This window comes from Eumetopias jubatus, unplaced genomic scaffold (assembly GCF_037043125.1).
Source record: "Eumetopias jubatus isolate StellerSeaLion01/CBP00866 unplaced genomic scaffold, mEumJub1_p1.0 scaffold_2, whole genome shotgun sequence".
In the NCBI taxonomy this organism is placed as follows: domain Eukaryota; kingdom Metazoa; phylum Chordata; class Mammalia; order Carnivora; family Otariidae; genus Eumetopias; species Eumetopias jubatus.
Window position 1 is genome coordinate 118,741,422 of NW_028274808.1, and position 13,332 is coordinate 118,754,753.

The 13,332-nt window shown below is 37.9% G+C and overlaps 1 protein-coding gene across 2 annotated transcripts in view; it reads right to left on the reverse strand.

The window, feature by feature from the left end:
* Positions 1–13,332, reverse strand: part of NFKB1 (nuclear factor kappa B subunit 1) — a 109,805-nt gene that overhangs the window by 80,623 nt on the left and 15,850 nt on the right. For both annotated transcript variants that reach the window (XM_028091231.2, XM_028091232.2), the window contains exons 2-3: positions 7,088–7,133; positions 2,303–2,378 (exon numbers count right to left, since the gene is read on the reverse strand). In XM_028091231.2, coding sequence (XP_027947032.1) covers positions 2,303–2,378; positions 7,088–7,126 — 115 coding nt within the window. In that variant the 5' untranslated portion in view covers positions 7,127–7,133. The remainder of the gene's footprint in view (positions 1–2,302; positions 2,379–7,087; positions 7,134–13,332) is intronic.

Genomic DNA, 13,332 nt, shown 5'->3' on the forward strand with positions numbered 1-13,332 from the left:
GAAACATTTTCACACTACTAATACAGCTTTGTGATAATGTAACAAATCTACTCATAAAAACATTCCCTCTTGAATGCTGTATCAATAAGAGAAGGCTCTAAAAAAGCAACCTTTGTATGTCATGGAAAATACAGAAGAGTTAGATCACGTTTATGTTAAACTTCAAGTCTCTCACTTATTAACTCTTCTAAAAATACTTGAAGATTTGCTATTATTTTTTGCTGTATGGCTTAATTTCCTTTAAATATGTGAAATTCCAAGTTTTGGGAATTTTATTAGTGAAGTGGGGCCATTTTTCTCTTTTAGGGAACACACTCAAAAGTTAAATCAACTAGAAAATTAGATTTGATATGCATGTAGTCATTTTAATGCCAATTTTATTTTGGCCACGTTTCTATGCCATGAAGTAACATCCCACTATGCAGAGAAATTTAACTTAACAGTATATATAACATTATAGACCTAAAAGTTGTACCGTATCACATAAAATTTTCAACAAGTAGTAGAACTAATAGTTTCAGATTTCAAGAAGATAAAACATCCATGAGAATTACAAGTTAATATTGGCTTAAATAACCTCTCTACCCTTTAAAAAGTGAATAAAACATCCATACATCTTGGATCATAAAAATTGGACTATGCCACTGCAACAGAGAGGGAAAAACATAACAATAAAAATGATGAGGTAATAACTGGAATATGAGATTTTGAGGTATAATTTTAAGAGTTTTTCTAATACTATGGCAAAATAATTTCTACAACATGAAGCTCTGACCACATAATATTTACTGAGATGTTTCTTTTTATAATCTTATTTCAACCTCCATAAACTTGATGAAATAAAAACATTAAGAAGGCATTTACTCAGGGTACTATTTAGCATTTACAAGGCATTAAATGGAAATGTTTATGTTTTCTGACGACAGAACCAAGTTCTTAGGCTTTCAATAAAGCTAAGAAAGAACTTTGATACTAAGAAAGAACTTTGAACCCCAGAATAAAAAGTTCACAGGAAACACAGAAGCTACCAAGATCTTTACTTGTTCCCAGGAAGCTGACCTACAGCTCAGATTGGACAGCACTTCACGAGATCTCTCCTACAGCAGCCTACAAAATACATTCTGTGGGGTAAAGAGAAAGGCCTCAGCCATACAACTTCTGCTAGGGAAGGTCAACATATAGCAGATTTATTTTTTCCCTCCCAAGAATTCCTAGATATACATAATAGTGATAAAAAAATGCAGAATATTTTGATCTAAAAAAAGAAAAAGTGGCTACCATAGTAACAATATTAATTTTAAGTGAGAATGATACAAACTGGATGAAGTCTCCCAATGAGGACAAGCAAGTCCATGGTAAATAGAATAGCTGAAGTCCACTCGGTGATTACAAGTCTCTGGGTTTTTTGTTTGTTTGTTTGTTTAAAGATAATCTCTACACCCAACATGGGGCTCAAACTCACAACCCCGAGATCAAGAGTCGCATGCTCTACTCACTGAACCAGACAGATCCCCCAAATACAACACTCTCTGTTCTATATACAACTTCCACAATTTACTCACGCTGCCTCAGAGCATATGTTAAGTCCCACTAGTGATATGAGGAGCACATAAAAAGAGCCATCACACAAAGCTTACATACAAATCAATAAATAAAAAGAGACTAAAGGAGCTGATTTTTTTAAATCATCCATATGAGATTCAACAATTTGTCAATGGCAATAATACAGTCATATTAGAAGGAAGGATGATTAACCTAAGTTTTATCCAATTGGTCAGACTATGAAGCCAAAAGCTTTTAAAAGATGATTTTTCTACTGAGATGATTTTTATGATTTTTGTAAACTTTTGTAAACTTTGTTTCCCCAGTGCCTGGCACACTGGATGGCACACAACAGACGCTCAAATAAATGTTTGGGGAACAGAGGTGAGAAGTGGAGAATACCTCATGTGCATCTGGGATAAAGGAAACAGGAGTTATAAAGAACCCAGAGCTAATAAGACTGGGTGAAAAGGAAAATGCTACCGGAAAAAAATTCCTTCTGAGCCATCCTCACAGATATCACTAACAATTAAGTCAGACAATGGGTAAGTGGGATGGAACACCACTTTTGTGCAAGTATAGTCTGTGCAAATATAGTTCCAACAAGTCTAGTGAAAGTTGGTTTTTAAAACATGTATCACCATTTCCTTTCTAGGCATATTAGTGACTTGCTACAAGAAGCTATTAGGGAATCTTGAATTTAAAAAAAAAACAAAAGCAAAATAAATGACAGGGTAACAGGGATGAGGAGTTTTCTTACCTGTAGTTAGTGGCATCTCTGGTTGAAACAACTCTGGGTTAAATATTGTATGAGTCAAAGGATCCAAATGAAACATCTGTAAAAAAAAAATTTAAATAATTCAATCTTTACTTTTCCAACATTGTATTAAATATCTGAAGTTGAAACACCTAAAACAATTATTGGAACAAAAACGAAAGCACAAAGAAAAATCTGAAAATATTTCAAGTCAGGATTTTAAAAACATGTTCATGAGACCTAGCGAAATTCTCATGTGTACAGAACTTTACATGTTTGGGCCATGTTTATGTGACAAAGGGATCTGAGAAGAATGACCTAACTATAAAGTCCACAGAGGCCAGCACCTGGTGTAGCTTGCTTATTAGTATATCTTTAGGGCCCAGTGTATATTTATCGCAGAGTGGATACTTAATATTTTTTTAATGAATGATTTAAAGCTGTACTCTCAAAAATATGAGAGTAAGAATATAGTCCTAGAAATCCTAGAAATATTTCTCTGATGATGGTAAAGAAACTCCTGCTCTAGCCATACAACTTCAAGACCTATAAGAATTAGGCAACAGCCCCGGAGCAATTTACAGAAAAACTAAAAATGTAACTTACAGTCTAAGCAGCAGATATAACTGAGCACAGAGCTCCCTCACTTTTTTTTTTTCCACCTCTACTTACTTAGCACAATGCAAAATACCTGGAATTTAACAGGTGTGATAGGCTGGATAATGGTTCCCCTCAAAACAACTATATCCTAATCCCCAGAACCTGTGAATGCTATCTCATATAGCAAAAAGGAGTTTGCAGATGTTATTAAATTAAGAATATGGACACAGAAGGGCGCCTGGGTGGCTCAGTCTGTTGAGTGTCTGACTTCCGCTCAGGTCATGATCTTGGGATCCTGGGACTGAGCCCTGCATCAGGCTCCCTACTCAGCAGGGAGTCTGCTTGTCCCTGTCCCTCTGCCCCTCCCCCTGCTCGTGCTCTCTCTCTCTCTCTCTCTCTCTCTCTCATATGGACATAGAGAGATAATCCTGAAGTATTCAAGTGGGCTCAGTAAGAGGGATGGAGGAGATCAAAGTGAATGGTAGGAGATATGACAATGGAAACAAGAAGCTGACGTGATGAAGGGGTCACAAGCCAAGGAATGCAGGCCACTTGTAGAAGCTCAAAGAAGCAAGGAAAAGAAATCCTTCAGAAGGAATTTAGCCCTGTGAACACCTGGATTTTAGACTTCTGACCTTCAGACTGTAAGAGAATAAATTTGTGTTGTTTTAAGTCACTAAATGTCTGGTAATTTGTTACAGTAGCAACAGAGAACTAACACAGTGGGCAAGCAATATGTGTTGATTGAATTATATATTCTATCTTGATAAGTTACTAATAAGTACTTACCCCAAGAGAAAATTTCCTTTCCATTTAGTTCATTCAGGACTTAAAATTTGTACTTCTGAGCTAGCATTTGTTTCAACCTAAAGTCTGTGGACCGCACAAAAACCAACCATATTTCATTTTTTATGATACGCTAGTTAGTAAGCTGGTATTAAACAAAAAGAAAAAGGAGCATTACAATTTACTCCTTTTAAAAAAAAAAAGATTTTTACCTACTTGAGAGTGAGTGAGCGAGACAGCGAGATAGAGAGAGACAGCAAACAAGCGGGGAGGGGGCAGAGGGAGAGGGAGAAGCAGACTCCTTGCTGAGCAGGGAGCCTGATGCAATGCGGAGCTCGATCCCAGGCCCCTGGGATCATGACCTGAGCTGAAGGCAGATGCTGGAGCCGAAGGCAGATGCTTAACCGACTGAGCCACCCAGGCACCCCTCCTTTTTTTTTCTTTTATTACTATATTGTTGGAGGTTCCTGGAACCTACGAGCTAGTATGCCTAGTTAAATCAAGAGTAAGAAGCACAGTGTTTAAATAAAGAACATTTCAGATCCAGTTGTGAGGTATGCAAATTTTCAGTTGAGGAACAGTAAATCTGCTCCACTTCAATGCTTAAGAGTAAAGTTCATCTATGCTATCCATTGTTCACTGGAAAGGAAACATAGGAATCAAAAAACATGCTATTGTAAAAAATGGGCCCCACCTTACAGAGTATTTGCCAGTCTCAGAGAAGAGATGACCTAGCAAAAAAATGTCTTCCCTATGGTCCTGCGAGTGGCTAAAATAACCGAGGAGAGGGAAGAGCGGTGGTCTTGGAACTGAGGCGCACACTCCACTTCAGACAAGGAAGACAGAAGCCACGTTGTGCGCTGCACCTTGCATTGTGTATCAGGTCACGGTTGGACAGCAAATTCCAGAATATGTTAAAAACACTGGGGATATTTCACTGAGGACATGTACACTTCAGGAAATATATACCGTTAATCTTGAGACAAGGAGAAAAAAAAAACCTCCTACTTCAAGGACCTCTCGCCTCAAAAATGGAAATATCAGATCGTACCCCACCCCTATTGCTGATGATCACAAAAGTGCCCACATAAGAAAAACTCTCGAAATGAATGTTTTCAGCAGGTTTTACTTTTGTGTGGCATTAAAGGACCATCTCTTGTTGATAAGATTTCCTGTGTATAGACAGGAAAGCATGGTCTAAAACCAAGGAGAACAACCCTAATGCTGATTAGAGTCTGCCTTCAAATGTTAGAGATAGCATATTAAAAATGAAAGGTAAAACATGGGTTTTGATAATATGAGTGGCCAAATATCTCTTCTGCTGTAATCAAAGAAAATGTTCCTAGATTGATCCTATATCACCATTTGTACAATAAAATTCAAAAAGAGCATCTTAATGTGAAAAGCAATGTATATTCATTCTTTCTAAATAAATCAGAAGATTGTCAAGAGTAGTGAATGCTACACAATATTTTATTTGCAGAAGTGATACCAGATCCCTTGAAAAGTATTTCACTTTTGGTTTTATTTTCCTGTTTGCATGCATACATTTGGAAAATCCATTTTTTAGGTGGTTGCCAGTGAAGTTTTAATGTGAAATGATTATGAATCTTGGGCCAGGGTGTCCTGGTACCTAGTGTTCCCTCTCCTTGTCTAGTCTAGCAAAATACATTTTCCAAATCGCAGCTTACAAAGACTTTCTCTGGAAAGTCGTTCATAACTCTGCTCTTCCCTCCAGGTAGTAGAGTGATCCCTTTTGACATTTCTAGCTCATTCTGTACAAACTACTATGGCAGCATTTATCACTATATAGAAACTATGTTTCTGTTCCTCCTATTAGAATGGCAGCTCTATCACTTTGTAGTCCTTCTTAGCCAATGTTCTGGTACATAGTAATGCCTCAATAAATAGCCGAAATACTCCTTAAAAATCATTATGTTAAAAATTTAATAGTGCTATTGTAATTACCCTAGACTCTGGAAGTTGCTTTCAAATGGTTCATTTTATATACATCTAATATAAAATATATAAAACACATATGTATGTATGCACATACAGAGGGAGGGAGGGAGAAAGAGAGGGAGGGATGGGGAGGAAGCAAAATATTCAACAAAGATCTGTTGGACTATTCAATATTTCTATAGACCTGAAATTTTTCAAAGTAAAAAGTTGGGCGAAAAAAAATTGGTATCCCTTCATAACCGAAAATAAAATTATAATGAACTGTTATATGTTCCCCAAACACATTCATTGCCCATTCAGTCTTTTCAACATCCTTGTGAGTATGGGGCTAGCATTCCTATTTTGCAAATGAGAAAAGTGGGATGGTGGGGGGCCAAGTGATTCTTCAAGTTTTAAGAGCTGATCAGTAGAAGTCAGCATCTACAAAAATATATTTGAATTCTAAGGCCAGAGTTCTTTTCACTACACTAATTTGCCTCCACACTAGATAAGCTTTAAATAAATATTTTGTGTTTCCCCCCAAAAAGACACATTCAAGTCCTAACCCCCAGTGCCTGTGTACGTAACTTTACTTAGAAATAAGGTCTTCACAGATGTAATCAAGTAAAGAAGATGTCATACTGAAGGGTGGACCCTAAATCCAGTGACTGGGGACTTCGTGAGAGAAACGAGAGGGAGATTTGGATACAGGGACACAGGAGAGACACCCAGGGAAATAGGCAGGTCTGCAGGAGTGATGCAGCTACAAGCCAAGGAGCACTGAGGATTGCTGGCAACCACCAGCAGGCTAGGAGAGAGAAGCCGGGAACAGAGAGTCTCCTTCAGAACTTCCAGAAGTCACCAACCCTGTCATCATCTTGATTCTGGATTTTGATATTTCTAGCCTCCAGAACTGTGAGAGAATATATTTCTGTTTTCATGTTTTGTTTTGTTTTGTTTTTAGAGAGGGAGAGGGGGAGGGTACAGTGGGAGAGGGAGAGAGAATCCCAATAGGCTCCACACCCAGCACAGAGCCTGATGTGGTCTTGATCCTACAACCCCGAGATCATGACCCGAGCCAAAACCAAGAGTTGGACGCTTAACTGACTAAGCCACCCAGGCACCCCATATATTTCTGTGTTTTTGTTTTTTTTTTTAAGCCACCTGGTTTGTGATCATTTGTTAAAGTAGCCCTGGGAAACTAATATGGTAGTTATCATTTGACCCGTAGCATATATAATTTTTATGCAATAGTACGTGTGCTAGGAGGGTTTAAGTTACTCATTTTATATGACACGTCCTCTCTGACCTCACATGGAGGGACAGGGAAACTGCAAAAACAATTTAAAATAAATTTCTACCAATTTTAGAGTTTTCCTGATAACTACTACTGCTGCCTCTGTATATTTAAAAATATGAATACATTTACAAAAAAATTATCAGTGAGATTATAATACTTACTTGTTCATGCCCTCCCAAATATGTATCGTCTTCTGCCATTCTGGAGCTGTGTATCAAAACAAAACAAAATCAGACTATAAGAATGTAATGACACTTAAGAATTCCATCATGCAGGAGTAAACTATATTATTCCAGTAAGACCAAACATAATCCTTTTTAAAAGTCTTAGGAGGGGGGACATCAACCTTAGAAGAGAAGTTCCTTTTTGAAATTGAAATCTACCAGCAGGAAAATTGCACAATCAAAGAATTACCACGTATGTACAATCCAAAACCATGGCAAGCTCACAACAGTGTCCTGGAGTTTGGTGCAACCAATCTTCATCCTCTGTATAAAAATCATACATACTGAAATTCTTAGAGGTCATTTCTATTTGTCACCATCTAGACTTCAAGGATTTAGTCTTAGCTCTGTGTGTAGATTACTTTCCAACCTTTCATGAATTCTGCGATGGTACTAGAACTGTATCCAAGCTTTCTACCCACTTCTAGAGTTGAAAAGCTCAGAGAAGGTCCTCCTGCTGTCAGAGGGGCCTGGTCAGTGATTTGTGCAGCACTAGGAGGGGACAACTATGGTGTGCCATGCTCTGCCCTCCAGTGCGTTCCACTGCAGTAAGTCATTTCCTACCGTTGTCCAAGTGGTATAGAAAGGCGCCTGGGTGGCTCAGTCGGTTAAGTGTTGGACTCCTGATTTCGGCTCAGGTCATGGTCTGGGGGTCCTGAGATCAAGCCCTGTGTTAGGCTCCACGCTCACAGCGGAATCTGCTTAAGATTCTCTCTCTCCCTCTGCCTCTGCCCCTCCCCTCATTCGCATGCACGCTCACGTGCTCTCTCTCTAAATAAGTAAATCTTAAAAAAAAAAAAAACAAAGTGGTAGAGAGAGATTGTAAGAGTCCTTATTATCAAGGCTACAGTCTCAGATTTAATCAACCCCAGCCAGATATTAATGTACTGCAGGCCCTAGCAGTCTTCTATTACCCAGAGGCCCTGAAAAAAGTGAGAAACCACATGGCCAGATAAAAACAGTATCTAAAAATCACATATCATTTTGGATTTACTTACTTAAGAAATATCCTTCTCATTACTTTAAATACAGGCTGATTTTACTTAAATTTACCTAGATCAAATTTTAGATCTATTTACGTGAAAGATTAAAGGACAAAAAAGGCTGAAAGCAAATATTAATTCCTGAAATAAATTTTTCTTTCATTTTTTACTGAAATATAGTTGACACATTACATTAATTTCAGGTATACAACATTCCTGAGACAAGCTTTTTGTTTGTTTTTTTTTTTTCCCATGAAGTCTATAAAGCACTTGGGATTCGGGCTGAGAATGTTAACTGTATGCCAAAATCTGTACTCTCCTTTTGCACGGTAATAGTTGTAGCTGGAAATGTAACTGCTCAGCTAGACTATACCCCACACTTCCTTAGAATGAGGGATGGCCACTTGATGAAATGCTCACCAGTGGAATGTCAAACTATCTCTGTGCCACTTCTAGGTCTGGGCTTAAGGCCCTTGACATGTGTCCTCCATGTTTTTGTTTTGTGTTTTCTCTTTCCTTCTGGATAAAACCTAGACATGAAGAAGACCCAGCTTCTACCAGAGATGATGATGAGTGGCAGCTAATACTGGTAGTGATGTGAGAGAGAAAGAAATCTCTTTGGTCTTTGACGTAGGGCATTGCTGGGTCTCTCTATTAATACAGTCTAATGACTACGTCTCCAGTAAAGGACAAGATCCTTCAAAGAGGACCCCGGTTTTCAATGACATCCTCTCCTGCCAGAGGCCTCTGTGCCTGACAAGGAGTGAGCAAGCCTCCTGAGAACTGCTAGTGGGATACAGAGCAGTGTCCAACTTCAGCAGAAGGGAGAAAGGTGTGTCCTATAAATATAACTCCATGAGGATTTGAAAGAAATATTTGTCTAAAACATAAAACTGCTGAAGATTGACAAATGACTGTAATCAATTAAGATAAGTAGCTTAAAAAACGGGGGGGGGGGGGGATTGCCCTGATACAGTAAAAAGGAATTAAGTCATTCAAAATTCCAGAGTTCTTCCACTACTTGGGTGTGTGACTCTGGATATACAACGAAACTCACTATGGCCTTGTTTCTTCATCTGTAAAATGAGAGGTTTTGATGGGATCGACCTCTGACAACAGTAGAACTTTGCTGAGCTTGCAGTAGGTTAGTTGACTAATAAATGCTTACTCAAAGAACAAATCACAGCTCTTTTTGTAAACTTGGATTTTTACATGTACTTAGGTATATATCTATATTAAAGAGTCATTATCATAATTTTCAGTTATTTGAAGAACACTAGTAAAATAATAAGTGTTATACTGAAATGCAGTGCTAATGCCAGCTGCAATATTCCATGTGGAAAATCCTTATTCTTAGAACACCCAGGAGTCCAAACTTCCAAGAAAGATATTAAGACAATTTTTTTTCTTTTTTGCCTTTAGGCTTTCCATTAATGTGGGCTGACCACCTGAATCCTCTCAAACAATCTTAGCCTATGGTCTTCAAAAGCAGAGGCGAGACTGTTGACTTATTAAATAGACAGAATCCATTGAGTACCTGTTACTTTGAATATATATGTGTACCTGTACATGCGGCTGTGGATGGCTTCCTGACCTTTGAATATAAAGTGGCCCTCACTTTGATTTTAAAAACTCAACTAAAATTACTCTATTAGAACTGCCACAGGGTTCTTATCATGATCTTTACTGTAGTTAAAACTTTAATGAAGATCTCCAAACTGTAGGCACTGAACAAAATACCCAATTAAACACAGTCCTCCTGCCAACATCCTCTCCATGCTTTTTGCCCAAAAGTGTGCCAAAATATCACTGTTTTAAAAGCCCAACAGCAGCCCAAGAGATACCAGGGTGGTGATTAAAATCTGAACTTTTACAGGCTTTGTAAGGCAGTTAAATTCACCGTAAAGAGCTGAGGTAACAGGAACCCTCGGAGTGATGTCAATGTTAATTCATAATTTAAAAATAAAATGTCAAAAGAAACCAAGAATTCTTTGGAAAGGATGAATCACTGAGTAATATTTGCATCAATTGTAAAAGCAAGTTTTATTTCAAAATTCTGAAATACCAGCTAAGCTTTTGGAACTGAAGGATTAGGAAAGACCAGGGAAAGCCCCTCCTGCCCCCCTGCTCCCTGAGCCCTTCCTCTCACTTTCCCTTCGCACAGTTCTGTGCTTTTGAGGAAGGACCTTGAAACAGAAAGGAAGATACTGGGTTGACTAGTGAGAAGATGGGCCTAAGCTCTGCATCTCTCTCCTCCAATGGTGAAGTTTTCAGGAAAATGTTCACCCGTGGAAAGAGAAATAGAAAATGTAGCTAGCTAGCAATAAAAATAGCTTCTCCAGAGAATTGTTTGTGTTTCTCACATGAGAGGCACAATGTTATAACTGGCTAAGTTCTAAACACGCGACTAGTTCTATATGAAATGCCTAATGGATTATTTTCTGCACATCTGTGACAATCGCACCACTGACCTCAAAGGCCAGCACAAAGAGTTCTTAGTGAAGGCAGCAAGACCAAGCCCACTTCCCTCCTTATAAGTGGAGGAATTTTCTAGGATCAGATATATTCACATTCTTTGGGCAGGGCCCACTGTAAGGAAACATACTCTTTTTGTTCTATTAGATTTCACTAAAAAGAAAAACAACAAACTTTTCAAACCCCCTAATGGGTGACAATCTGCAGTTTGAAAAACAGAATTTTAGGTGCCATTCAGAGGACACAGCTGGGAATCAGAGAGATAAAGTGTCTCTATTTTCAAGATTATAATCAGCTATAACAGAAACCACTTAGGTGTAATTTTAATACCTCATCCTGGAGAGCAGTGAGGATGAAATTATAGGAAAGACAGTGACTTTTCACCATTTCTCTGTTGAATAATAAATTGATATAGATAAAGGCTATTTATCTAGACAGAGGAATTTTTTTTTAAGATTTTATTTATTCATTTGAGACACAGAGATACAGAGAGAGAGAGAGAGAGCATGAGCAGGGAGAGAGGCAGAGGGAGAAGAAGCAGGCTCCCCGCTGAGCCAGGAGCCTGACGTGGGGCTCGATCCCAGGACCCTGGGATCATGACCTGAGGCGAAGGCAGATGCTTAACCACCTGAGCCACCCAGGTGCCCCTAGACAGAGGAATTTTTTGGAAGTGTACTGTAAGGTATACACACATGTGTACTACACGTAACGGGAAACATTCAACTGAGATTATCTTTTGACTCTGCAATTCCACTTCCAGAAATTTGTACTAAAGAATTATATGAGCATATGTGCAAAGAAATTAGTACGAGGATATGCACTGCCGCAAAAAACTGGAAACAATCTAAATGTCCTCTGATAGCAGATTGCTTAATTATAATTAGGCTACACTCATAGCTTATATGTTACGTAGCTGTTAAAAATAATAATTTGGATCCATATATAGTGACATGGAGATTATTACTCCTTAAGTTATACATTCCTATGTCTTAATTTTCTAACTCATCTATGTAATTAGAAATATATGTTAAGAAAAAAGAGAAAAACACTGCTGAACTTAAAGTTGAAGCTTAAAGTTTAACTCTGACATCTTTAACAATTAATGACATAGTGAATCACACATGAAGTATGAATGAGTGAACAATTTCTAAGCACTACTGGCATCCTCTTCAAATAAATATAATAGAAAAAATTTAACTTTAAAGGGGCTACTTTTTTACATCTTTCTTCTGATATATCGGTTTAGTGATGATGAAAAAAATGTTAATGGTGGGTTTACTTTTCTCAAAATAGCTCTATTAAAACTTTTTGAAAAAAAATCAGTATTTGTAATCTACCACATTTTAGATTTGTATACTCACTTTCCATGTTTTCCACACCTCCAACCATTTTCAGTTCCTTAATGTTTTATTTGGGTGCAATGCTACCAATGTGACCAACATAGAAAATAGCTCCCTCAGAAGTACAAATACATCACAGTTGGGGCTGGTACAAGGTCCCTGTTCACAGTGGAATGCCAATCTAGTCGAGATGGCAGATACATATACAACCTTCAATCGTTAACTCATGCAAAGCTTATTAGCATAGTCAGTGGCACATAGTAAATGTTAAGCATCTTCTTAGAGCGTAACAAATTTGTTTATGTTAGATTATGGGAAAAGTAATAGAGACAGTAAGGGTTTTAGGCATTCTGAGAACAATCAAGTACTTTTCTTTCCTATTCTACATGTATGGATACACTGCCACATTCCCTCTTTCTCTCTATCCTTATTACTCTTGAATAAAATGTCTGCATATTTTGCCACTAGGGACATGTGGCAATGTCTGGAGACATTTTTAGCTGTCATGCTGGTGGATAGTCCTCCTGGAATCTAGTGTGTAGAGGTTAGAGATGCTGCTAAACATCCTATAATGCACAGGACAACTCTTTACAATGAAGAAATATCTGACCCTAAGTGGCATTATTGACAAAGAGAAACCCTGATGAATGCCATCAAATGACAGTACTTTGGTTCACATGTATAAAGAACTAAACTTATTGATTACTTCTCATGAATCAGGAATTATAGCTAGTGCTTCATGTATTTCACTTATTTTTCACCATATTCCTGAGAAATATGGTCTTGGAGGAGAAAACTGAGGTTTACAGAGAGTAAGTCCTTTGCTTAGGTTGACAGAGTAATGCGAGCTAATCTTACTTCACAGACTATGGTTCGTTCATTTACCTAAGTGGCAGATATGATTTTTTTCCTTGACTTACAATTTTATTCATTTTCATCCAGCATCTTTGCTTCTGGTCTTCTGCATGTTCAGTTGGAGCTAGTCTACCCATAGCATAGCCTGAAAAGCCGAATAGGACTGTGACAATGCACTCAAGTCAGTTCTTCCTGAGACAGTCAAATGTGGTGAAAATACAAAACAACAATAACTCCAGCAATAGCTTTGAATATCTCCTTTGTTCAATTACAAAGGATAGAAGGAGAATCAAGAGACTCTCTAAAATACGTCCATAGAAAACACCATACTCACTAATGGTATAATAAAAGTATGTATATCTTTAAAACTAAGGTACATTGAAATATTCCTTGAATGCATTCCTCCCTCCATTAATTTAGTCATTCATTAAAAAAAATATTTAGCCTTCCTATGTGTCAGTTACCAAAGACAGCAAAGTATACAAGAGTGTATTCCCAGGGCCCACAGCTGTGGTCGACTGAAAGCAAT